This window comes from Amyelois transitella, chromosome 28 (assembly GCF_032362555.1).
Source record: "Amyelois transitella isolate CPQ chromosome 28, ilAmyTran1.1, whole genome shotgun sequence".
Classification (NCBI taxonomy): Eukaryota; Metazoa; Arthropoda; class Insecta; order Lepidoptera; family Pyralidae; genus Amyelois; species Amyelois transitella.
Genome location: NC_083531.1, coordinates 2,058,530 through 2,086,366, shown reverse-complemented (window position 1 = coordinate 2,086,366; position 27,837 = coordinate 2,058,530). Strand labels below are relative to the sequence as shown.

General features: G+C 37.0%; 2 protein-coding genes across 2 annotated transcripts in view; one reads left to right on the top strand and one right to left on the bottom strand.

The window, feature by feature from the left end:
- Positions 1-8,019: 8,019 nt before the first annotated feature.
- LOC106139981 (zinc finger protein 343) lies at positions 8,020-15,554 on the bottom strand. Its single transcript, XM_060952463.1, has 8 exons — positions 15,368-15,554; positions 15,079-15,188; positions 13,700-14,312; positions 13,110-13,318; positions 12,444-12,569; positions 9,549-9,755; positions 8,894-9,107; positions 8,020-8,583 (listed from the first exon to the last, which is right to left on the bottom strand). The coding sequence occupies exons 1-8, from the start codon at positions 15,458-15,460 to the stop codon at positions 8,488-8,490; spliced, it is 1,668 nt and encodes a 555-aa protein (XP_060808446.1). The 5' UTR covers positions 15,461-15,554; the 3' UTR covers positions 8,020-8,487.
- A 1,997-nt stretch (positions 15,555-17,551) lies between these two features.
- The window catches only part of LOC106139979 (oxysterol-binding protein-related protein 8), a 38,779-nt gene continuing 28,493 nt past the window's right edge, over positions 17,552-27,837 (top strand). The window contains exons 1-8 of the mRNA XM_060952221.1: positions 17,552-17,997; positions 21,068-21,535; positions 22,030-22,102; positions 23,451-23,554; positions 24,168-24,341; positions 26,346-26,432; positions 27,202-27,346; positions 27,696-27,816. Coding sequence (XP_060808204.1) covers positions 21,422-21,535; positions 22,030-22,102; positions 23,451-23,554; positions 24,168-24,341; positions 26,346-26,432; positions 27,202-27,346; positions 27,696-27,816 — 818 coding nt within the window. The 5' untranslated portion in view covers positions 17,552-17,997; positions 21,068-21,421. The remainder of the gene's footprint in view (positions 17,998-21,067; positions 21,536-22,029; positions 22,103-23,450; positions 23,555-24,167; positions 24,342-26,345; positions 26,433-27,201; positions 27,347-27,695; positions 27,817-27,837) is intronic.

Genomic DNA, 27,837 nt, shown 5'->3' with positions numbered 1-27,837 from the left:
TAGGTAACATTTTTTCTTCGGATTGGACTCGCTTTTTCTTATAAATAGATTTATCGCCTTAAATTCTGAATTTAGACACTATTAATTTTGAACAACTCTTTCTTGGTTCTATATTTTGACACAACAGACATACCTTGGACAAATACTGCCTCGTGAAAATAAGTTACAAGTGTTAAAGAATGTATGTATTCAACCAATAAGTTCAATTAGCTCAGAGATTACCATACAGTATACATACCATCTCTTCAAGACTTTTGGCTCTCTCTACCCCGCAAGGGATATAGACGTGACTATATGAATGAATGAATTAACGCACAATATGTACCTATGGCAATCCTTCTGACACTCGCAGGTTGAAGCAACGCTTTACAAAACTTACAATGCAGGGACCGTACGATTTAAGGTAAGTACTGACCAAAGAACATAACAGTACTGACAATGATGTTCATAAACAAGCACGCTTAAGCTTGGTTAAAAACAATGTGTTATGCAATTGTTAATTTGCTACCAAAAAGCTTATCTACTATTTTTTTTATTATTATAAAATAATTAATATTAGTTTAAATTATTTAATTAGGTATATTTATTATTAGTACTTTTCTGATTAATTATAAGTTGGTATGTATCTCGCGTACATAATTATTATGTATGTAGGTAATAAATTTATTTCTTAACTTTGCCTTTTTCGATCTTTGCTTCAATGTTCGTCATACTACGCACGTCTTGTGGCATGCCACGATGCCGCACTGCGTTAGTCGCTTTACGCAAGGGTGTGCAGTGTCGATTGACCTAATACTAAATTTATAAAGAAAAATACACACCCGGTCTATCCACATAAGTCATCACCATTCTTTCAATCTTATGCTCTTCCTTCCAACGAAAAAACATTTTTTTTATAACTGCTATAACTAACGCTATCATAAATATGCTTAGACAAAATAATATCGTGTATAGAGCCATTTATATCGAAAGCAGATTGTTTGATATCCAACATCTTGATTTTAATTAAAATTTTTGTTATGTTGCAGTACTCTGACAACCCACTGATAATAATGACTGAGTCACTTTATTTTTTGGAAAATAAAAATAATAAGAAAATCTCACTTGACGCACAGTGCATTCAAGGATTCCGTTAGCCGCAAATTTAAGTGGTGAAAATTAAAAATAAATCGAATTTTAGGATAAAACAAAAAAAAAAGATATTAAACCGCCTTCTAAAAAAAAATAAGGCTCTATGATGATACATTCCTGTGTCAGCCATATTTTTTTTTAATAATTTCAAAAGAATATGAATTATGAATATCATGGCGCGAAGTTTGTGCAGATTCTACAGTTTGTAAACTTTTATTTAAAAAATAATAAAAAAAAATTCTCTACATTATGTTGTTACTTTTTATGAATAGAAACAGATTTAAAAATGAGTTCTGACAACTACGGTATGTAATTATCAATTACCTTTTGAATGAGCCATAGAAATATATGTTTACTATTCTTAGGATCTTGTTCAGATATAATGTTTTATTGGATTAGATGGAGTTAAAGCATAAATAAATTAAACGAGGCCGCGGGAAGACGTTATTCAGTCCATATTTTCAAACAAATTTCGACATGGAGTTTTTTAAAAAATGCTAAAATATTAAATTTCTTTGGAATATTTTTATTCCGTCATTTTGGACGCCTCGAGCTCAATAATAAAAACAGTTAAGTAGATAAGCGTAAACAAAACCATATTTCGTTCAAGTTCACATCGGTCGTTTACCCGTGGTCCCCGAATCAAAATTTTATTGATTTGTTAGGACGGGAACTTGAGAAATCGTTTACGCTTCCACCTACCGAAATATTATATCAATATTTTTTCTACTACCTATTTCCCTTGTGGGGTAGACAGAGCCAGCAGTCTTAAAAGACGTAGGTACATGATGAAAGGCTAAGTTTAGTTGTTGGATTAATGATAGCTTTGAGATCCAAATACCTAATAAGTACTTAGTTGCTAGCCCATTGCCTTAAGGAAAAATCCCAAGTTTATAAGCCTATCCCTTAGTCACCTTTTGCGACATCCATGGGAAAGAGATGGGAGTGATCTTATTATTTTTTATATTGGTGCCGAGTGGTTCTCGGCACCAATACAAAAAAAATTACACTACCAAGCTCGGATTTAACGTATGATGTCATTTCATCAATTTCAGTTCGTCATTTAGTCCAAAAATACAGATTAGCCGTAGCAGTAGCAGTCATACACACTAAACCAGAAACGAAATCATTGGACAGACACATCGTCGATTTGAGAAACAAATACGACAATGATAATAAGGACGATGATGATGATGAAATGATTTGCAGTGATGATTTTGAAAATATCAATGAAAATGACTTTCAAGATGTTATAGTTGACGATCTTAATACCAGTGAAACAGTATTGAAAGAATATAATGTTGAAGTAGGTTGTTTACAAATGAGGAATGAGAGGGTAGATAATTTTGATGTAAGCTTAGCACAAAATGTTTACGAAGAACGCCAAGATCAGGTGAGTGATTTTCTTTTTGATTAAACTTTATTATTGTTGATTAAACTTAGTACATATTCGCTCCTTTTTTCTGGAGGGCAGAGATTCCATCTTTCCATTTATTAATGATTCTTGCATGGGTACTCTTTGTCGGACCTTTGACTTTAAATGGAATCAAAACTCTTTCACCTTAATCATAACGTTAAGTTTTGCTTATTTATTTCAGGCGAATAACTACCCCATTGATACCCAATCTACATTTTGTGAAACCCAACCTTACATAGCAATAGAAAGCTTGACCGATACTGATAAAACTTTCTGCAATAGTATAGCACGTATACATGAAGAAAACATAATGGATATTGATAAGACTTGCGTCAGCATAGCCAGAATCAACGATACTCAAATCACAATTGATAGAACTATGAATGAAAATGTTAATCAAATTAATAAGAAAATAGACTACAATATTAGGACTAATGCAAATGAAAATAGTATAAAGCAGGCAGATTTAAGTAAGTCAGGAGATAACATACATGGCATTTTAGAGCTTGAAACGGCTTTTGACTCACAGGCGACAGAATTATATACCTTAAATAATGATACACAAATTTTTACTCATTTAAGTCAAAGTCAAAATCTCAATGTTGATGTATCAAATAAATATATTAAAGGTGTAACTAAAAGCATTGGAAATCAAAGCGCAAACGAATTCACAAATGATTTGCTGAACGACAACACAGATTTTAATTGTCAAGTTAAAGATGTTGAATTTGTTAATAAGATTATTGAAAATTTGGATAAAGAAAAAGATATAAACTTAGATAAAGAAAAAGATATGCAAGCAGAAATGTACAGTTGTGTTGAAAGTCCACAGAATAATGATAATTTTGACAATAGTAATGGTGGCCAATTTCAACAAACAGAATTTCTTGATGTGTCCAAAAAATATGATTCTGATACGTTACCATACTTCAAAGACGCTAATTTAGTACAGAAAATCAGTAACAATTTAGCAAAAGACAATATAGTAATGCAAACAATTCATCAAGATGACACGCGTGATCATTATTCACAGAAAACTCATATTTGTAAAGAATCTTACAACATACAAGATTTTTCACAAGAATTCAATATTGAAAACGCTCAGGGTTCAAATAATTTCGACAATACCAATGAAATAACTACTAAAATTGATAAAACATCGGCAACTAATACGGACAATGTGACAATGGAGGTACATAAAAATAATTCTCAAAATGTAGACGAAAATATAAATGCAGATGACGATTTTGACTCTGATGGCGATGGGTCACAAATCGAATTGATTCCTTTCAAAGTTATGGAAGAATTGAATAGGATAAAACTATATTTGAACAGGAATCTCGAAAGGAGAATGAGTTATGATTCTTCACTCGATTCGGGATACAGAAGTGATTCTCAGGGACGGAGTTCTCAAGGTAGAAGTGGTAAGTATAAAATACATACATATGGTCACGTCTATATCCCTTGCGGGGTAGACAGAGCCAACAGTCTTGAAAAGACTGAACGGCCACGTTCAGCTATTTGGCTTAGTGACAGAATTGAGATTCATATAGTGACAGGTTGCTAGCCCATCGCCTAAAAAAGAATCCCAAGTTTGTAAGCCTATCCCTTAGTCGCCTTTTACAACATCCATGGGAAAGAGATGGAGTGGTCCTATTCTTTTTTTGTACTGGTGCCGGGAACCACACGGCACTATAAAATTAATAAGTATAAAATTCTGTCCGATATTTAAGAATATTAGGAAGTGCCGTGTGGTTCCCGGCACTAATATATAAAAAAGAAGAGAACCACTCCATCTCATTTACCTAAAGGTTGCGGAGATCAGATGGGGGTCACACCCAATCCAGGGTCCATGGTCAAAGGCATACCCCGGGCTCCTCTCCAGAGTGGTGATGATGCAACTAGAAGGAAGAAGAATAAGATAATAAGAATGATGTTCTTTAATTTTAGTAAATTAAAGATACATTAAACATTACGCGACATTTTGCGTTGGAGACATTGGCTCTGTCTACTACGAAAGTGATATACATACATACATACGAGTACATACATATGGTCACGTCTATATCCCTTGCGGGGTAGACAGAGCCAACGAAAGTGATTATCATGTATTTACATTTTATCAACCAGGGTTCCAGCTTTCTGGTAACTGGGTAGGACAATCCGGGCACTGCCTTTACGAGCATCTGATTCGTTGTCCCTTAGTCGCCACCACGGAAGAAATCGTTGGAGAAATATCTGAGGTGAGTTTAATGTTTAAATATGTTGTTAATATCGGAAATCTAAAATACTTTTTGTTACTTTACATACATATATAAAGTCACGTCTATATCCCTTGCGGGGTAGACAGAGCCATCAATCTCGAAAGGAATGAAAGGCCACGTTCACGACGTTCATGGGAAAGAGATGGAGAGGTCCTATTTTTTATATTGGTGTTGGAAACAGCGACTAAGGGATGGGCTTATAATCTTAGGATTCCTTTGATAGGCGATGGGCTAGCAACCTGTCACTGTTTGGATTTCAATTCCATCATTAAGCAGTACAGCTGAACGTGGCCTATCAGTCTTTTCAAAACTGTTGGCTCTGCCTATCCCGTAACGGATATAGACGTGACTATATGTATGTATGTAGGTAATGTTAGTAAAATTTCCCAGGTTTTAGGTCAATTAATAGACAAACTTCACGAGGAGGAGTTTTACCCTGCGTTTTTAGAAGAACTTCTGGATCAAGTGGACGCTCTCATCCAAGGTGTACTCTCTGATGATGAAATGGTTTGTATTTAACGTATATAAATAAATATATACGGGACAAATTACACAGATTGAGTTAGCCTCGAAGTAAGTTAGAGACTTGTGTTACGAGATACTAACTCAACGATACTGTATTTTATAATAAATACTTATATAAAGATAAACATCCAAGACCCAGGCCAATCAGATAAAGTTCTTTTCTCATCATGCCCTGGCCGGGATTCGAACCCGGGACCTCCGGTGTCACAGACAAGCGTACTACCGCTGCACCACAGAGGCCGTCACCGTATGTGTCGTGTGGTTCCCGGCACCATTAGAAAAAAGAATAGGACAACTCCATCTATTTCCCATAGATGTCGTAAAAGGCGATGGGCTAGCAACCTGTCACTATTTGAATCTCAATTCTATCATTAAGTCAAAAAGCTGAACGTGGCTTATCAGTCTTTTTAAAACTGTTGGTTCTGTCCACCCCGGAAGAGATATAAACGTGATTATTAATGTGTATGTATGTTAAAGTATTTGTTATATTTAATAAAACTTTTGTGCCTTGTGGTTTGTAGCACTTAAGAAACGGACCGCTCCATATCCTCCCTGTGGATGTCGTTAAAGGAGACTAAGGGAGAGGCTAATAAGTGTTGTGATTCATCTTTCATTGATCATCTTGGTAAAGGGTCAGGTCAAAAGTACCCGAAACCGCCGAGCTTGCATGAAGAGAGTTATGAATGTGGATGAAGCGAAGGAAGTATGCAGAGATCGTGGCAAGTGGAAAGAGGTAGTCTCTGCCTACCCCTCCGGGAAAGAGGCGTGATGTTATGTATGTATGTATTCATCTTTCAGGCGACGAGCTAGCAACCTGTATAGAATATTTAGTAAAAACAAATTTTTTCAGGTCTTAGACAAAGAAGAGAAGATACAACGTCTCTTTCTACTCAACATATCGATACACATACAAAAACATAGTATAGAAAAAATAACATATACATTGGAACAGATTTACACACATTTAACTCAAACTGAGGAGTCGTACGAACTGACAAACATAAACGAATTGGCTAACTCATCATACATATTTCACATACTGGAAGTCATTTTGAGAAAATATTTGAAATGTAAAAAAATTGTAGACAGTCAAACTCAATCGCAAGATACAGTGATAAGTCAAAAACGCAGCACAATATCGGATATTTGGCGGAAAAAATGGAATCCCAATTATAAAGAGGATTGTAAAAACGAGGGTAGTTATGAAAAAAAATGCGTTTTGAAGGAATGCAATGAGGTTTTGAATAAAATTATTGTCGGATGCATGGATGGGTATAGCTTGGTTGCATTCGGAGCATTACAATGTTTCAATCTGTTACAGTCTTGAATGGCTAAGTTAACTTTTTGCTAACCTCTTTCTAACATAAATCTGTACTTACCTATATTCACCTATGTGGAGAGAAAATAAACAAATTTTTATTTATATTTATTTCTGTTTTTGCGTGGCCCTCTGTTACTATAGGTACGTTTTGATGATAGTTTTGTTATTTATTCACTAAAAAGAAATCGTTTAAAAAAAATACGCTATCCTTTTTATGAACGATCGAAACGCTTTTCAGTGGTTATTCTTACATACATATAGTCACGTCTATATCCCTTGCGGGGTAGACAGAGCCAACAGTTGGAAGGACTGATGGGTCATGATCCGTTTTTTGGCTTGATGATAGAATTGAGATTCAAATAGTGACACGTTGCTAGCACATCGCCTAAAAGAAGCATCCCAAGTTTATAAGCCTATCCGTTACTCGCCTTTTACGACGTCCGTGGGGTGGTTTGTGGTTCAGTGGTTATTTTTAGCAGAACAACGTATTTTATTAAGTGACCCTTATAAAAAAAAAGTTAACGTAGCCAATTATTATTTTTAAACATAAATTTTTGCTTGTAAATATTTAATTGATATTGACATTGAAAACAAGTGATTTGTATGAATCAATCTTATTTAAAATTAAATCTGTTATGTAATCATTTCAATGTTAGTAATATGTGTTGTTATCCTTATAAATAAAAATGCTTGTGTATTTATATGTATGTAAATTTGTTTTATTGAATAATTAGATCATCAGTCATTAAACAAGATAAGACCAGAGATTTCTAAATTTATCTCGTTTTGACTTTATGCGATTACTAGCTGTGCCCGCGACTTCGTCCGCGTGGAATAGTTATTTTGGGCATTATTGAAGCCCTCAAGGATGAATAATTTACTCCGTTTTTTTTTTCACATTTTCCATTATTTCTTCGCTCCTTATAGTTGCAGCGTGATGTTATATAGCCTAAAGCCTTCCTCGATAAATGGTCTATTCAACACAACAAGAATTTTTAAATTCGAATCAGTAGTTCCTGAGATTAGCGCGTTCAAACAAACAAACTCTTCAGCTTTATAATATTAGTATAGATAGTTAGAACAAAGATACATTTATTTCATATTAGCCGTTGCCTGCGACTTTGATCGCCTTCTCTAACATACATACTTGATTCAAGCTAGAGCGAGACAGTAAATGACTTTACGTAGGAACTGAAAATATTAAAACAATTATTATTATCTAGTTCCTTTATTGTTTGCCGGTTGACTGGAAGAGATCCCTTAATGGGATAAGTCCGCCATTGCAAGTGATTTGTTTCTTTTATAATTATGTACTATTTTCTTGTTACTGTGTAAATTTCTATGCAATAAAGATAAAAAAAACAAACAAACAAAATGGACCAGAATCGTTTTATTAATATGGTGAAGTACATCAGGGTTGTGGTCACATCTCAAACGTCACAAGCCATCAACCAATTACAGAGTCTAAATCGCGTAAGCAAAGTTTTCACGGATTGGAGCATAAATACAATCACTCCCGTTATCTCAATGTTAGCAACCTTCTTGATATACGCCATAGCAACGGTTGCCATGATTTTGTTTTTAGAGAGATGTCAATAATAATTTTTATTGTTAGATATTCTAAATTTTTACATTGAACAATATAGACATTTTAAACTCATTATTTTCTCCTCTTTTCTCCTTCTATCTTCTGTAGGAATAAATAACATAATAACTATACTTCCTACACTCAATAATAGGTTCTCTAAATAAAGGTGACAGTTCGTTCATATTTTCCCGCCATCGATCATAGGTCAATTTACGCGCCAACTAACGCACATTGGTTATTATCAGACGCCATCTTGTGCGTAATACGAAGACAGCTCCTCTTCTAGTCTCTCCTTCTCGCACACTTCTCTCAAATGTCTGTTCAATTTGTTGTTTCCCTGAAAACGGTTAAAGTACATTTAGTAACTAAAGTTGACTAAGCAGATATACAAGGAGAGTGTGGCGGGAAAGGTCGGAGTGGGAAGACCTGGACGAACGTATCTTGATCAAATTAAGGACGTCCTGGCAAAAGGTCAGGTCAAGAGTACCCGAAACCGCCGAGCTTGCATGAAGAGAGTTATGAATGTGGAGGAAGCGAAGGAAATATGCACAGATCGAGTTCGAGTTTATCGCGAACAGACCGACAGACGAGCTTTGTTTTATAATATGTAGTGATATATATTATATATATAGCAACAGAATATTTACCTTAAAACTCCTCCCACAAAGGTGGCACACAGCCAACTTGACCTCACTCTTTACATCATGCCCCCTTAAATGCCTATTCAGCGCTTTATTCGTGGCGTATCGAGCGCTACAGCGGCTGCAAGCGTAGTTTTTAGAAGTGGAGTGTACGGCTTCGATGTGATGATTGAGGGAGCGCTGGTTTGCGCACGAGCGCGCGCATATCGGGCAGTCGAACCTAGGAAATATATACATACATATGGTCACATCTATATCCCTTGTGGGGTAGACAGAGCCAACAGTCTTGTGACGTTTTTTTTTGACTAACCAATGATATGTTCACCTTACTTTGTAATGTATTTAACAATTTTTCTTTATAATATTGTATATTTATACATATATACCGTGTAGTTCCCGGCACCAATATTAAAAAGAATAGGACCATTCCATCGCTTTCCCGTGGATGTTGTAAAAGGCGACTAAGGGATAGGCTAATACACTTGGGATTCTTCTTTTCGGCGATGGGCTAGCAACCTGTCACTATTTGAATCTCAATTCCATCATTAAGCCAAACAGCTGAACGTGGCCTATCGGTATTTTCAAGACTATTGGCTCTGTCTACCCCGCAAGGGATATAGACGTGATTATATGTATGTATGTAGGTATGTAAATCACTCACTGTTCTTCCTGATGTTGTTTCGCATTCCTCCTATGGGCCAAAAGACTCTTTCTATTAACAAAACTCTTGCCGCACGGCGCACAATAACAATGCGCCTCGATCTCGGCAGATGGCGCTGTGTGTTTCCGCTTGTGCTGCGTCAGCGTGTAGGGGGAGCTGAACGTGGAGGGGCACAGCGGGCACGGGAACTTCCGGCGGATGTGTTTGCTAAAAATTGTATTGATAATTTGGGACTTGTCTTCGCCAATTATTTATTTATTAACATACATACATACATATGATCACGTCTTTATCCCTTACGGGGTAGACAGAGCCTACAGCCTTGTAAAGACTGATAGGCCACGTTCAGCTATTTGGCTTTAAGATAGGATTGAGATTCAAATATTGACAGGTTGCTAGACCATCGCCTAAAAGAAGAATCCCAAGTTTATAAGCCTACCCCTTTGTCGGCTTTTACGACATCCATGGGAAAGAGATGGAGTGGTCCTATTCTTTTTTGTATTGGTGCCGGAAACCACACGGCACATTTCTTTTATAACTATGTACTTTTTATTTACTTGTTACTTTGTTAATTTCTATGCAATAAAGATATTACAAACAAACTAACAAATAGTTGATATCTTAAGTCTTCATATCTTAAGTCAGGTCAAGAGTACCTAATTGGCAAAATTTAAGCTTGTGTGACGACCATCTCAGCATCTCTACGCGGTGTGCCGTGTGGATCCCCATGGATGGCACAAAAGTCGACCAAGAGAATAATAACATACATACATAGGTACATATAATCACCTCTATATCCCATTCGGGGTAGACAGAGCCAACAGTTTTCTAAAGACTGATATTTGGCTTTAAGATAGAATTGAGATTCAAATAGTGACAGGTTGCTAGCCCATTGCCAAAAAGAAGAATCCTATGTTTATAAGCCTATCCCTAGCTGAGTGCTGACTTGTTAGCGAAGAAAACACCGTGCAGAGTTTAAAAAAGGTAAAGGCTAAGAATTCTTCTTTAAGACGATAAATAAATAAATATATACGGGACAAATTAAACATATTGAGTTAGCCTCGAAGTAAGTTCGATACTTGATTACATACATACATATAATCACGTCTATATCCCTTGCGGGGTAGACAGAGCCAACAGTCTTGAAAATACTGATAGACCACGTTCATCTGTTTGACTTTAAGATAGAATTGGGATTGACGTGATTATATGTACGGTCGCGTTCATAATTGCAGTCATAGTTCGCAAAACTTTTTAGCTTGCAGTCACCGCTGTCACTCACACATTCACACAAGTAACACAATAAACAACAAGCGGTTAAGCGTTGGGTAACGCGCCATCAAGAAGAGGGTAGTGTAAAAAGTCGACCGCTCAGCGACCGTCGTCCGCTAATCAACACAGCGACACGCCACACAGCGGAGATCCATGGTGGAACAGTACGAAAATAATGGCTTCATACCGACCAGAACATTTGCGGAACAGTTCGACACATCAGTGGTTACTGTTCGTCGAGTTTGCACCGTGAGGGAGTATTCCACAGACAGCCAGCAAGAAAGCCGTATTTATCCGAAATAAATAAGCAAAAACATTTAGAATTTGCTCGGCAGTATTTGGATTTTGACTGGAACACGGCGATATTTACGGACAAAAAGTTCGTTTACGTCATCGCAACACGGTAGGCTTCATTTATGGCGAAGAAATGCAACTCGGTATGAAGAAAAAAATATTGTGCCAAATATGGAGTCTGCACGCATATCTGTAAATATGTGGGGCTGGATGAGTGCTGCTGGACCTGGAGAACAGATGTGGATAGCAGGACGCGCTACAGCTGCTCATTATGTGCAAGTGCTGGAAGAAACCATGTTACCAACTGTGCGGTGTATTTATCCGATTGATTATATGCAATATCATTTGTGCAAGACAACTACCCTGTGTATCGAGTCCATATAGTGCGTGAAAGGTTCTGCCAGTTTATATTAAAACTACTACTTAGATAGTATTTTAAGGACAGCTTCAATATCTTTTCTTTATGAAAACGAATAATTAAGCTGTAACCTTAATAACAGGAGATAGGTAAATTAGTGTAATATGCTGTATGTATACCTTTATATTATAATCATCAATATGTAAACAAAACTATAGGTAAACTGTTTCAATAAAATTTCCTAATTTTAATTATTGAGTGTTTTATTTTGCTCCCTCTTGATTAATATTTCTTGCTGATTTCCGTGTTTGAAGACACGGGTATCGTAATTCTTAGATATCAGTTAATTAGTTAGTCAGTCAGTTACTTAGTTCAAATGGCACCTTGAAACATTAAAAATTGTCAGTAACAATATATTTTTTTTTAATAGACAGAAATTCCTTGAATAACTTCGGAATCCGCTAGTAACTAGAACAAGCGAGTGTGAGCAAGCGAGATTATCTAATATATCTTAGATCTCACTTGCACAAACGAAGTAATAAAATTGCTACCCAATAACTTTCAAAGGAACCACTACCTATGTTAGGGTCGTGTGCAGACAAACTTTCAACTTTATTGAAATGACATAAGTCTGGCAGTCGCAGGCTTCCCTCTATAGGCAAATCTTATGCAAATAATGAGAGACGACGATATCTCGATCGACAATTATCGGGCCCAGTTCGGACATCGTTGATTACCCTCTCTTTCTGTTTTGTTATGTTATATGTCATAGAATAATAAACTGTTTTACTTAGTAATCATTGGTATTAAAGACCGTATTCATTTGAAGGAATATTTATTCTTTTAAAATATGCATGTGTGTGTGTATCTAGTGGAACCACAGTGCACGCTATTTTAACCCGTAAGAATTTTAAAACTATGACTGCAGATATGAACGCGATCGTACATTGTGTGTATATATTATGTCTTACATCATATGAGTTCTGACAGCCGCCTGGTTGGAGTAGTTTTTTCCACAGACGCTGCAAGGATAAGTCCTCGTGCTGACCTTGGTCTGGTGGAACCGCTTCAAATGCTGCTGAAGGCCGCTTGGGTCTCTGGAAGTAGGGGGCATAAAGATCTTACATACATACATACACATAAAATCACGCCTCTTTCCCGGAGGGGTAGGCAGAGACTACCTCTTTCCACTTGCCACGATCTCTGCATACTTCCTTCGCTTCATCCACATTCATAACTCTCTTCATGCAAGCTCGGCGGTTTCGGGTACTTTTGACCTGACCCTTTACCAGGACGTCCTTAATTTGATAAAGATATGTTCGTCTAGGTCTTCCCACTCCGACCTTTCCCTCCACACTCTCCATGTAGGTATATCTGCTTAGTCAACCTGAATAAAGATCTTATCTTTAGGTATGTGGCGCTAGCTTTTACCAGCAGCTTCGCTCGCGTGAATTTAGTGCTATCTACAAAAAGCGACGAATTTAACGCCATCTACAAAAAAAGCGACGAAATTAGCTCCACCTGCTAAAATTATCAGTTAACCGCCACCTTCAAAAAGCGAATGAATTTAGCGCCACCGACAAAAGATTACAGGTCTTTCGCAAATCCCACGGGAAAGGAAAAAGATGGTCACTTACTTAAATAACCTGGGACATTTGTCGCAAGCGGCGACATCCCCGCTTCTGCCGTAACACAGCGCCGCGTGCGGAGCCCTGGCGCGGGGGCGGAGCGCCCCGCCGCAGCGGCGGCACACGTGGCGCTCCGCGTGCAGCGCCGTGTGGGAACGGAGCACCGCCTGAGATGCGAACCTTAGCGTGCAGACTTCGCAACGATACTCACCGTTTGACTGAAAGAGAACATACATAAATATGGTCACTCACGTCTATATCCCTTGCGGGGTAGACAGAGCCAACAGGCTTGAAAAGACTGAATGGCCACGTTCAGCTATTTGGCTTAATGATGGAATTGAGATTCAAATAGTGACAGGTTGCTAGCCCATCGCCTAACTAAGTATCCCAAGTTTGTAAGCCTATTCCTTAGTCGCCTTTTACGACATCCATATCTACCGAACGGATCTGAACGAAATTCGGTACAGATATAGTTAGTATCCTGGATTAGAATATAGGCTACTTTTTATCCTGAAATTCTATCCCAAGGGGATGAAATATGGGGTGCAAGTTTGTATGGAACTTCGTCATTTTTTGTTCGAATTGAAAAAATAATATACCTCTTCATGCCGCATCATATGAGCCTGGTACGTATCTTTAAAAAGAAATCCCAATGCACAGTTATAACACTTAAATTCCGCTTCTATATACTTCTTCTCTTTTCTATTCCTTTCCAAATTCGCTTTTTGTTGTTCTAAACTCAGAATTACTTTGTCAAACTCTCGCTTTATTTTTGATTTACTTTTAGGTTTTATCTTGTCACCATTCTGATCACTAATTGCGTAATTTTTTGAATCTAGTGCCTCAGTATTAACGTCATGAGCCTTTTTCTCATTTACTTCATCATTCGAATTATAATCATCATCATTATTGGCAATATTGTCCTCTTTAAATTCCAAAGTTTCAACACTTTGCAATTCATTTTCTGTTGCATTAAATTCATCAATTTCTTTAACAACTTCCTTCACAATTTCTTTATCATAAACAAAATCATTATTCTCTTCAGGTAACTGTAGATTATAGTCAAAAATGTCATTGTTATGATCAGAATGATTATTTTTGTCTAAATAATGTATGGATTTATTATTATTGTTAAGTTCATTGCATATTTCCTCAATACATATGTTTGTTATTTCAACATTTTGTGTTTGAAGATTTACTGTTCCTCTTTCCCTGCAAAAATAAAGGCAAATTTGATAACTTCTGTATTTGACTTTGTGATGTTATGCCGCTTCGATCTCCCCACTTGACAGCCCGGGAGCCCTTTAAAAGTGCACGCGTGCGCCCTATTTCCTCACCTTTGGACTACTACAGCGCTCACCGAGTAGCTTGTTATCCTCTGGTGGCAATTTTTTGGATCTTGTGTCTGTATCTATAGCCATAAACTCTTAAAACATACGTAATCACGTCTATATCCCTTACGGGGTGAACAGTTGTGGATCACTTCATAATGTAAAGTCCAGCTATGTGCTCTCTCTGTATATATGCATTATTTTGCAAAGTTGTGAACAGATTTTGTTTCTGTTTGAGATTTTGGAAAAACAAAGAACAATAAAGGGAATTTTAATTAAAATAATTTCTAAGTTAAGTTTTGGTGGGAAAATAAGATTGATATCGAAACAAAATTTTGGTGAGCAGTGTTTGTAAAAAATACTAGATTTTACCCGCGCAAATTTTGAGCAACCTATACACACGAATTTTACTCCACCTACAAATTAATACAGGTTTTTCGCAAATTTTACTGCAACTATAGTTTAATGAAGTATGTTTTTAGGCATGAAAAGTACCCTTGAAAAGTATAATGTCCTTCTCATGTTACATATAGTGAAAATTTCAAAAACTTCTTACAGTAGATCAGATGTTAAGAAAACAACAAACAAATAAACTTAATTTCCATTTATAATTTCGGTTGGGATAATATTTACCCATTAATGCATACCTGAATAGTACAGGATACTCAAGGCTCCGTTTCAGACATATTGACTTGAAATACCAGAATTTATCCAGCATATGGCAGCATATAACGCACAGGTAGGAATCCAGGCAAAGCTGTAAGAGAAATTCAGAAATATATTTTTTTAATATTCAAGTTTATACCTAGAGGTTTTTTTATAATATTTTCAGAAAGTAAAGCTCGCTTACAATATGCCTATAGGGTTAGTATCTTTGCGGCAAATTTTATTAAATTAATTTCTTGGAAATAATAAAATCTTACAAAACAAACTTACATTCATTCCTATCAGTTCTCTGTATTTGTCGCGGAACTCATCGCTTGTATCCGAATTGACGACGCTATGACATATAAAACAAAGCCATGACATTATTATTTATTATTACATTAAATGCAATTTGTAAACGAATGAAGGTGAAAAAATTCATATGAATCTGAAAGTCTTTTAAATGTAAATAAGTCCAACCAACTGACGTTAAGTAAACGTCAATGTCAAACTGCTCTGCTCTGCATCTTAGTACCAACTAAACAAAAAAAAATTGGTTTTAATGTGCTAAGGGTGCTTTAAAATTAAACTAGTTAAAATAACGTTTATGCGATAAATGATAATCAATTAATTAGTTTGTAAATTAAAACATAATATGATAAACATTCACAATTAGTCTACATTAATTGTTAAATGACCATTCAAATTACAAAATTAAGATCAAGAATTAACTACGGAGTACTAGATTATTTACTCGATTCCACTCCATTAAATTTTTATGAGTATTTGTTAATCTAAGCACTTCCAACCACTCATTCCACAGATTGCCATTCTAATTCGGTTAAATTTAACTTTTTTATTCACACCTAAAATTAGAGACTTAAAACATACTTGCGTTTTGATTAAGCGATAAGTACTTTATTCATCAGTAACTATTGACTTTATTACAGTAATAGTAAGAGAAACCTGTCATTGGCCTTATAATAGCATAAGATTAATACTGTATTAATATTTAATGTATACGCTGTTGGTTTCTTTAATAAAATAAAATAAAATAAAATAAATAAGTACATACTTGGTAAAGGACAAGTTATAAACACAATACCGGTTTATGTGTGAGCTAAAATGAGAGGTAGGGACGGACATATATGAATGTCATTAACGTCGTTTAATAAATTTGAGATGAAATATCACAATAGTAATAAAAACCTCAAAAGAGGTTTGTCTCTTCACAGTTTGTTATAGTGGTACAACTAGCAACCCGCTTCACATGGTTTACATTTAGACATATAAACATTTAACTGTAAAACATGTAATGTTTTTTTCTGCAAAACTATTGATATTATCGATAGTATTGCCACTAACGATATCGCAAGTCCTATTGATACTATGTATACATAGAGCGTAAATTGTATTGCTACTATCGATAGTATTGAATGTTCGTTGAAATAGACAGCAGTAATAATATCAATAGGCTATTTGACAAAGTTCTAAAAACTATCTTAGGGTATTTATTTGTTTATAAGGGGCCCTACAAAAATACTTTTCTGCCTTTATTATAGCTATTTTATTAAAAAATCGAAAAAGAAAATGAAATATTCAAATATGCCGCCAAAACGCGACTTTAAGCAATATGGCGGCCATGGCATGCAGTGACGTAAATTTCGTGTAAATATCATACAAAGCTTGTTGGTGTTTCGAAAAGTTTTGATTTTCTCTTGTTTTATTTAACTTGTGCCACGTCATATGTGTGAAAATTATTAAAGTGAGTTCCTATAAATGTTGTGCAGTGCCTCAATGCACTAATACAACAATAAAATCTCCTACGAAACTGTTTTTTCTATGCCGATGGATTTGAATATTCGCAAGAAGTGGTTTCAGATCATGATCTAAGATCAGTGGTTACCATACCAAGATATACTTACATTGATGTTTTCACATTCCTCAGTTCGGCAGCATAGAAATCTGGATTGTCTTTGAAGAAGACAATCCAGATTTCTTCCTTCAACCATTATTGCGTCCACTTTTGGTAGGTTTCGACTGTCAGCTTTCGCGGAATTGGTTTCCATTATTAAATATCCATGTTATCTGAGTAATCCTGAGCGATCAAACACTTATAAAAATTTTGAAAAATAATAGCGAACACTAAGGAACGGTACGATCGACAGTCTGTTTATGGATAATTGACGTCATAATAGAAATAGCCAATCACGTTCGTTTTTAGTCACGTGACAGCTGCATATAAAAACCTAATTTTCTGAGACGGATTTTGTTTAAATAATGCAATATTTTTATCTCGCGTTATTACAAATCGCTCCAAAAAAATAATATTAAGACTGATGACATAAAAGAAATGTATATTTTTAATACAGTCAAATAGCCTATAGTATTGATACAACTGTTATCGATAGACTGTTGTTAATGGACTGTTGAAGAGCAACACTATTCGTTAAAGAAAAGTAGGTACGTTACCTACGATACGAACTGTCATGTCGTCTGTCAGAAAATTGAAGGGATATTTTCTATTCAATCTTCAATCAAAGCTTATTTTCCAATAAACCACAATTACGACACAATCCCGAACTAACGAACGTTTGAAATCATACGACGGAGTGTTTATTTTGCGAATAAAATTCAACCGAACTTAAATTTGTGTATCTTTAACTGTGTAAAATCGGTGTGTTTTGGCTTTGATTGATAAGGTATCATTTATCCAATGACTTTTATTTGGATACGACGTCTTCCTAGATTTCTGCGAGCGGCTATTTGATAGACATTAAATTCGTGTAGCGTTTTATATCTGTGACCTTATTTCTCAATAGCTTTAGTAATGTTGTTCGCCGGTCGGCATATTATGATCGACATTTCGTGAAGGAAAGGCGTTTTCATGAGCGATTCTTCAGGAGCATCTACAGTTGAATGTACGTACAAATTTTGCTCCATATTTACTGCTTGAAACTATATAACTCTTGCTCTGTAGGTGTTTTTCTTTAATTGAATTACAGTGTTTGTTTAATGGGTCAACACTTACTCAATATAGATACTAAACAGAAACTAATTGGATATACACCTACTGTTTTCAGGGTATGAGTTGCATTTCATATTTTTGTGAATATTTTTACACTTAGAATGTAAATAGAATAATTGCATCAGTTTTTCAGTTTCATTCATAGTTCTTGATAAGAAATATTCAGATGTAATGTGTATTTTTGATTGTAATGAATTAACTCAAAAACAGACTTGATTTTGTCCAAATTTGGCAGGGAATAGACCTTCAGGAGGGTAAATTGGGGTAAAATTCCCACAGTAAGCCAGGGTGGTAAGTTTATATAAAATAAAATGGTAAAAAAATGTTTGAAATTTGTATTCTTTCAAAGGCAGAAATTACCAACAGCAATTTTTCGATTGGTTGTTTGCAATGAAGAATAGGCAACATAAAAATTAGGCATGATTAGCACCCAAATTGTGGGTCACGCAATTATGCATGCATACAGCTAGACTAGAATGTGATAAGTGTCTTAATAAGGGCAAGATTTTTTATTGGTGTATCATAGCAATTAAACAAGGCCCACACGGTAATAGGCATACATTAAACACGTCTATATCCCTTGAGGTAGACTGAGCCAACAGTCCTCAAAAAAACTGAAAAGCCACATTCAGCTGTATGGCTTAATGATGGAATTGTGATTAAAAATTAAACTGGAGATTTAAATATTGATACCTTCTAGCCCACCGCCTATAAGAAGTTGTAGTTAAAAATTATAATTTTTCTTATGACCTGGTCATTGTATTCACGACCTTGTGAGTTAAAGCACACACATTACCATTGCACCACAGAGACAGATTGAGTTGGAGAAAGAATTTAATGTGTCACACATTAATTTTAAAATGTTTGTAAGGCTGAGTTCATACTGATACTATATGCTGTGCAATATATCTGTTTTATCTTTTCCTGTATACAAAAGTTGTAAAGTAGGTACTAATATAAAGTTTTTGAGTCATTCTATTATTATATGTGCAGCGTCAGGTCCCTGAGGGTTAAAGTAAAATATATATTTACTTCCAAAATTTTCTTTTGAATATTTTTTTCCTTTAGGGGACAGCTGCCGTGTTGAAGAGAGAATTGAAATTAAAATAATGACAGGTTGCCCATTAGCTAAAAGAAGAATCCCAAGTTTACAAAGAGTTTAAAATCTTAGTCCATTTTTTAGATGTTTCATTCTTTAGATGTTAAATCTGTCTCTACAGCAATAGTACTAAAATATGCTTGTAATAGATAAGCTACCCTCAATGATGACAGATAAGAAATCCCGCTAAGATTGATTGGGACGCTGTGCACTGATAATACTTATCAGGCCTGCTCAACATATCAACTGCCAAACGTATAAGGAGACCGTACAAATGGAGTGTCTGTACATTAAATATTAAAAAAAATGGATAGGGGGCGATTATGGAAGAGTAACAGTAACAAAAAGAAAACAATTTTTGCAATTTTTGTCTGTTTGTCTGGTACGTTATAACTTCGAAACTACTAGACGGATTTGAACGCGGTTTACACAGGTGGATTAGTTTGCATATATTTTTGAGCATAGTCTAAGAATTCGTTTCAAAAATTTTAAACCAAGTTCATTGTAGTTTACAAAAACTTTAGATAAAGCTAGAATTTCTACTAAGTGAAGCATATATATATTATGTACATTTACAAATATTTAGACACCTGCAAAACAAAATAATAGTTTACGTAGGTACGTTGGAAACATGCCAAGGGTGTGTTGTATGATATCATAAATTAACAATCTCTTTGATAAAATTGTTTTGGATTTGTTTAAATTCTGAAAATATTTGTAAATATTGTTTTTGTGTTAACAATAACGAAATTTTATCGCATCAAAGCTTATAAACTTGGGATTCTTCTTTTAGGCAATTTGCTAGCAAACTGTCACTTTTCGAATCTTGAGGGACTATCTATACTAATATTATAAAACTGAAGAGTTTGTTTGTTTGAACGCGCTAATCTCAAGAACTACTGGTTCGAATTGAGAAATTCTTTTTGCGTTAAATAGACCATTTATCGAGGAAGGCTTTAGGCTAAATAACATCACGCTGCAACTATAAGGAGTAAAGGAATAATAGAATATGTGAAAAAAAAAACGAGGAAAATTATTCATCCTTGAGGGCTTCAATGATGGCCAAAATAACTATTCCACGCGGACGAAGTCGCGGGCACAGCTAGTCTTACAATAAAAGAACAAGGATGACTATTCATCAACGCCCAGCCTAAACCTACAAAGTTGAAATTTGGACATCTTTATATATATAATGGTTACATACATACCTAAAGCTGATGTCCAAATTTTAATTTTCACCCTTGTTCCTTCATACATAGATATGTACATTTAACTGAACTTTTTTGGGGTGATGGTGAAAATTCCCAATGCATTAGTCACGTTTAATATGAGTATTTGAACGTGTGATAATATAAAGTTATATCATTGATATAAACATGACTCACACGGATGATAAAATTGTTACTTTTTATCATAATAGTAATCATGTTTACATATCAGGTTTCTCCATGTTTAACCAACAAGTTAAAAGGTGGTTGTTAAAGTTTGACGTGTGTCAGTCAAAGGATTTTAGTCGATTTTATGTTTCAACAAAGAAACTGTTAAAAAAATTAAAGGGTAGAAATTGGGGGCGAGTAAAGGTGTGTAAATAGGGTGTGAAATAAAGGTAAATTTATGTTAATGACTCATTGTACATGATTGGGCTGTGTACACTAAATTTGGACATTTGCGAACTTGTTCATTATATATACATTTCCTAAGTATTATAATAATGTTAAATAAAATTAATAAAATTCATTTTTAGATAAGGACATGATTTAATAGTATAAGACAAAAGACGAATATTACATATAGAATTTTATTTTTTAATTATATTATATTTTCATGAGTGATGTTATAGAAATGTTTCCATTTTCTGTTACAGGAGAAGCGATTACTAACCTTTCCTTCCTAATATATCTAGAACATTCCACAACCTTCCAAACAAACAAAAAATGTTATAATCATTCCATTTACAAAATTTAATTTTTAGAACATCAAAATTGATACTCCAAACTCGCCAGTCTCCCTTTCCCCTTTGTCCAACCCTTCCCCTGTCCGCGTTTCGCCGCCAAAACACGAATTTTTCAAATATAGAACGTCGTCTCTGAAAAAAGAAATCAGTTTGTCGTCATCGAATGTGGCAAAGTCGCCAGTGTCAAAACGCCACCACAGGCACAGTTCGTCGTCTAATGTAGTAGTAGTGCCCTATAAGGGGGTAGCGAAATGTACTGACAGTATGAGTTCTTCCCCAGTAGTCGAGCCCTCCTCCCCCTCCACTACCCCGTCGTCGCCTGCGCTGAGGGCGGACGCCGTGCAGTTCCATACTTCCACGCCGAATTATATTGGAAAGGTCAGTGTATTTATTTAGTACTAGTTTAGTATAAAATTAAAGATTTTAATATTAAGTACGTATATATGAACCAATGTTGAGGCCGTGTAGTATTCGGCACGAATATCAAAAAAAGAATAGGACCACTCCATCTCTTTCCCATGGATGTCGTAAAAGGCGACTAAGAGATTTTAACTTGGGATTTTTCTTTAAGGCGATCGGCTGGCAACCATTTAAGAGATGGAGTCGTCCTATTCTTTTTTCTATCGGTGCCGGGAACCACACGTCACAATTTATTTTTAATTTATTTTATATATGGAGATATTTTAAGACCCGAGGCTAAAAATAAAATATTCGCGTGAAAGTAGCTTCAAACGGTTATATGTTTACATACTTATAAATTTATTTCCAAATAGCGTAGGTACCCCGTATTGTGTTCGTTCATAGAGTTGCTATTGTATAGAGCTGTCATCTAGATTTTTTTTTTTATATCAGATATTTTTTGACATTTACAGAAGCACAATCCGCCCCTGAACGTCAGCCTTCCTTCGACGGCGCCGGCCACACCGCCCAGTACCACCGCTTACGGTAAGTGGGTTAAGTTAACTCATCACTTAAGTTTATACTCACCACAGTTAAGGCACTAAAATACTTAGAATAACAGTTTATATGTGCCGTGTGGTTCCCGGCACCAGTACAGAAAGAATAGGACCACTCCATCTCTTTCCCGTGGATGTCGTAAAAGGTGACTATGGGATAGGCTTACAAACTTGGGATTCTTTTTTTAGGCGATGGACTAGCAACCTGTCAGTACTTGAATCTCAATTCTATCATTTACACAAATAGTTGAACGTGGCCATTCAGTCTTTGCAAGACTGTTGGCTCTGTCTACCCCGCAAGGGATATAGACGTGACTATGTATGTATGTAACAGTTTATATCCCCACCGGAGTACATAAGGTACTAAAAATACTTAGAAGAAATATTTATTAATAGAGGCCGCTCGCGTCTTCGTCCGCATGGAAACCCTATCAATCCCGCGGGAACTATGGGATAAAAAGTAGCCTATGTGCTCTTCAGCTACCCACATATCAAATTTCATCGTTATCGGTTCAGTAGTTTTTGCGTGACTGTGGTTGTGTTGTTACTCTTTAACAAACATCCATACTGTACTGACATCCTGACATACTCACTAACTTTCGCATTTATAATGTGGTTCCCGGCACCAGTACAAAATAGAATAGGACCACTCCATCTCTTTCCCATGGATGTCGTATAAGGCGACTAAGGGATAGGCTTACAAACTTGGGATTATTTTTTCAGGCGATGGACTAGCAACCTGTCACCATTTGAATCTCAATTCTATCTTAAAGCCAAATAGCTGAACGTGGCCTATCAGTCTTTACAACACTGTTGGAGAGCCAACAGTCTTGTAAAGACTGATAGGCCGACAGAGGTCTACCCCGCAAGGGATATAGACATGATTATATGTATGTATGTATTAAGAGATAAATAGCTGAACGTGGCCTATCAGTCTTTTCAAGCTCTGTCTACCCCGCAAGGGATATAGACGTGATCATATATATGTATGTCAAGTGATGACGAATCATTCCGCGCCATTTGTTTTCTGAGGAAAAAAACATCATTAACATTAACAACATTATACACGGGACAAATTACACAGATTGAGTTAGCCTCGCAAAAAAAGCGCCATTTGTTTTCTGAGGAAAAAAACATTACCATTAACAACATTATACACGGGACATATTATACAGATTGAGTTAGCCTCGAAAAAAAGCGCCATTTGTTTTCTGAGGAAAAAACCATTAACATTAACAACATTATACACGGGACAAATTAAACAGATTGAGTTAGCCTCGCAAAAAAAGCGCCATTTGTTTTCTGAGGAAAAAGAAAAAGTGTGCAATGTTATCCAGGCGAGCCGACCCTCACGCCGCCCCCCCGCTCCCCGGGTGCGGTGGTGACTCCGGCCTCCGGCGACGGCCGCGACCATCCGCCGGACGGCACTTCCTCGGACAAGGTGAGTTGTTCCCCGTGGAATGCTGGAAAAGTTCAAAAATGCGACAAAAAAGAATAACGTTAAGAAAAGAATAGAACAATTAAAAAAAAAAGTGTCCCTGTAGCCGTGTGGTTCCCGGCACCCATAAAAAAAGAAGAAGAATAGTACAACTCATTTCATGGGCCGTTTTTGGTGCATGCATGCATGTAATTTAAAATTCACTAATTCCAATTTATATTTTGTTAATGTACCAAATAAACGATTTTTCTTTCTTTCAACTCCATCTCAATCCCATGGATGTCGTAAAAGGCGACTAAGGGATAGGCTTATGAACTTGGGATAATTTTTTGTTAAGGCGATAGGCTAGCAACCTGTCACTATTTGAATTTCTCAATTTAATCCAAATAGCTGAACGTGGCTTATCAGTCTTTTCAAGACTGTTGGCTCTGTGTACCCCTTAGGGGATATGAACGTGATTATATGTATACATACATACATATGGTCACGTCTATATCCCTTGTGGGGAAGACAGAGCCAACAGTCTTGAAAAGACTGACAGGGCCACGCTCAGCTATTTGGCTTAATGATAGAATTGATATGTGTGTATGTATGTATGTATGGATCGTGTTTCCAGTCTTCCGAAACAGCGGTTGGCGGTATTTCGCGAACGCCGAGCACAGCTCTCTCCAGAAAAGAGAGTTACAAGGCGCAGAGGCAGCACTATAGGAGGGAGAAGAAGAGGGCCGCTTCTGCTTTACTGCATTCTATAGAGGATCCTTCTGTTGTGGTTCTCTCTGATTGGCTGAAGGTAATTACGATAGTTTATATACATCATTACATAGTATAAAACAAAGTCGCAATTTTAGTCTATTTGTCTGTATGCAATTATCTTTCAAATTACGCAACGGATTTTGATGCGGTTTTTTGTAACAGGTAGAGTGATTCAAGAGGAAGGTTGTTATGTATAATAACATTTATAATTTTGCACCCGTGCGAAGCCGGGGCGTGTCGCTAGTTTTGATACATAACACAGGTCTGCAAGTAGAGAAGGAGTGACTTAGTCTGACGAAAACCCTGACTTGACGTCGCGAAAGATGATATTAGTCCCAAGGGTCTAAGGAATAAAGACGCGGTAGATCGGAAGAAGTGGAAATAGAAGTAGGAAAGCTGATCCCAGGCCCCGAAGCTTAATAGCAGAGGGTGCAACTGGGAACATGCCATGATGAGAGAGAGAGAGAGAGAGTAACAATGCGCAGACGCAGCACTATAGGAGGGAGAAGAAGAGGGCCGCTTCTGCTCTATTGCACTCCATAGAGGACCCTTCTGTTGTGGTTCTCTCTGATTGGCTGAAGGTAATAACTATGTCTAGTTAATATACATAGCACAGGGCTCTGCAAGTGGAGAGTGAGTTACGCAGTAGTTCGGAAGAAGTGGAAAAAGAGAAGTAGGAAAGCGAACTCTAGGCCCCGAAGATTAAAGGCAGAGGGTGCAACTGGCAACATGCCATGATGAGAGAGAGAGAGAGAGAGAGTAACAATGCGCAGACGCAGCACTATAGGAGGGAGAAGAAGAGGGCCGCTTCTGCTCTATTGCACTCCATAGAGGACCCTTCTGTTGTGGTTCTCTCTGATTGGCTGAAGGTAATAACTATGTCTAGTTAATATACATAGCACAGGGCTCTGCAAGTGGAGAGTGAGTTACGCAGTAGTTCGGAAGAAGTGGAAAAAGAGAAGTAGGAAAGCGAACTCTAGGCCCCGAAGATTAAAGGCAGAGGGTGCAACTGGCAACATGCCATGATGAGAGAGAGAGAGAGAGAGAGTAACAATGCGCAGACGCAGCACTATAGGAGGGAGAAGAAGAGGGCCGCGTCTGCTTTACTGCATTCTATAGAGGATCCTTCTGTTGTGGTTCTCTCTGATTGGCTGAAGGTAATAAGGATAGTTAATATACATTTTCATACATAGCACATGTCTCTGCAAGTGGAGAGAGAGTTACTAGGTCTGACGAAATTCCTGACTTTGGGAAAGATGATATGCGTGCCAAGGGTTTTAGAACTTAAAACGCAGTAGATCGGAAGAAGTGGAAAAAGAGAAGTAGGAAAGCGAACTCTAGGCCCCGAAGCTTAAAGGCAGAGGGTGCAACTGGGAACATGCCATGATGAGTGAAAGAGAGAGAGTAACAATGCGCAGAGGCAGCACTACAGGTGAGAGAAAAAGTGGGCCGCGTCTGCTTTACTGCATTCTATCGAGGATCCTTCTGTTGTGGTGCTCGCTGATTGGCTGAAGGTTATCTTCCTCCCCCCTTCCCTTGTCCCATTTACGTGGGATCGGTTCTCCTTGTTTATTTGCGCGAGAGTGGGTTGGGCGGGCACAGGTTGGAATCCCACCTCGGCCATGTTGTAATGACTATTTTCGAAAGTCATGTACATTAGTTTGAATACTAACCGATGCTGGGAAAACATTGTAAGGAAACCTGCACGTTCAGGAAACTGGATTTGTAACCATGATCGATCCAATACGGGTTAGATTTATCTGCAAAGGTTGCGGAGGTCAGACGGGAGTCGCTTCGTGTAAAAACTTGACTCGCCTAATCCAGGATCCAAGGTCAAAGGCATACCCCGGGCGCCTCTCCAGAGTGGTGAGGATGCAACCGGGACTAAAAGCCAGGATGGAGAAGATAATAACTTAAAATTTTTAAGAGGTTTCAGGCGGACGAATTAGCAGGCAAATCTAAATCTGTTAATAATATATTTAAGCTTCTTCTGTCTAATAGTTTTGGCTCAACTGATTGTAAAAAATATGTTTTTTTCCAGGTTCGCGGCTCACTCAAGTCATGGACGAAACTCTGGTGCGTTCTGAAGCCGGGACTTTTACTGCTGTATAAGAGCCCTAAAGCTAAGGTACAATGCAATACATTACAATACAATGCAAAACTATAGTTAACGTGGGATTTGCGAAAAACCTGTATGCTCTTAAAGTTGGCGCTGAATTCGTCGCTTTTTGTACATGGCGCTAAATTCCGCGGACGAAGCTGCGAATAAAAGCTAGTAATGTTATATTTATTTTAAACAAGTAAGTCTGTACAATTTACATACGAGTCACTATCCCTTGTGAGGTAGACAGAGCCGACAGTATTGAAAATACTGAAAGGCCACATTCAGATGTATGGCTTAATGATGTTATTTAGATTCACAAAGTGACAAGTTGCTAGCCCGTCATCCACAAGAAGAATCCCAAGTTACATTCCTTTCTCCCTTAGTCGCTTTACACGACATCCATGGGAAAGATATGGAGTGGTCTTATCCTTTTTTTTTTCTATTAGTGCCGGGAAACACACGGCTGCAGGGACAACTATTTTATTTGTTTTAACAGATGGTTTTTTTTTTATTTAGATAAATCTTTCCACTTGCTACTTTTTTTATATACTAGAGGCCGCCCGCGACTTCGTCCGCATGGAAACCCTATCAATCCCGCGGGAACTCTGGGATAAAAAGTAGCCTATGTGTTATTCTGGGTCTTCAGCTACCTACATACCAAATTTCATGGTAATCGGTTCAGTAGTTTTTGCGTGAAAGAGTAACAAACATCCATACAAACTTTCGCCTTTATAATAGTATAGTAGGAAGTAGTAGGATATAATTAATTATTTTTTTCCGCCTTGACTAACAGAGCAGCCACTGGGTGGGCACGGTGCTGCTGACCTCGTGCCAGGTGATCGAGCGGCCCAGCAAGAAGGACGGCTTCTGCTTCAAGCTGTACCACCCGCTGGAGCAGAGCATCTGGGCGCCCAGGGGGCCGCACAACGAGGCCATTGGTGAGAGTTTGTTTGTTTGTTTGGTTGATTGTTTAGTTGTTTGGTTGGTTGATTGATTGTTTGGTTGTTTGGTTGGTTGGTTGTTTGGTTGTTTGATTGTTTGATTGTTTGTTTGTTTGGTTGATTGATTGATTGATTGATTGATAGATTGTTTGTTTGGTTGTTTGTTTGTTTGAATGAATGATTGATGGATTGTTTGTTTGTTTGTAACATCTTTGTTGCATAGAAATTTGCACAGTAACAAGAAAATAGTAGTTACATAGTTATAAAAGAAACATATCACTCGCAATGTTGAGAGTTGGTCTAAACATTACTATGATGAAATGCTATGCAATTGTTATGTCGACAGGAGCTGTAGTCCAGCCGTTGCCCACCGCCCACCTGATCTTCAGAGCGCCGTCGCAAGCGGCCGGCCACTGCTGGCTGGACGGGCTCGAGCTAGCCTTGCGATGCAGCAACGCCATGCTCAGGTATGCCCACCTTCGCCCACC

Excerpts from the sequence above, each read along its gene's own strand:
- LOC106139981 (XM_060952463.1), bottom strand. The coding sequence starts at position 15,460 with ATGTCATGGCTTTGTTTTATATGTCATAGCGTCGTCAATTCGGATACA. Across the intron at positions 12,570-13,109 it reads AAATGTCCCAGGTTATTTAA|AGACCCAAGCGGCCTTCAGC; the intron begins GTAAGTGACCAT and ends CCCTACTTCCAG. Across the intron at positions 9,108-9,548 it reads AAACAACATCAGGAAGAACA|GTTCGACTGCCCGATATGCG; the intron begins GTGAGTGATTTA and ends TATATTTCCTAG.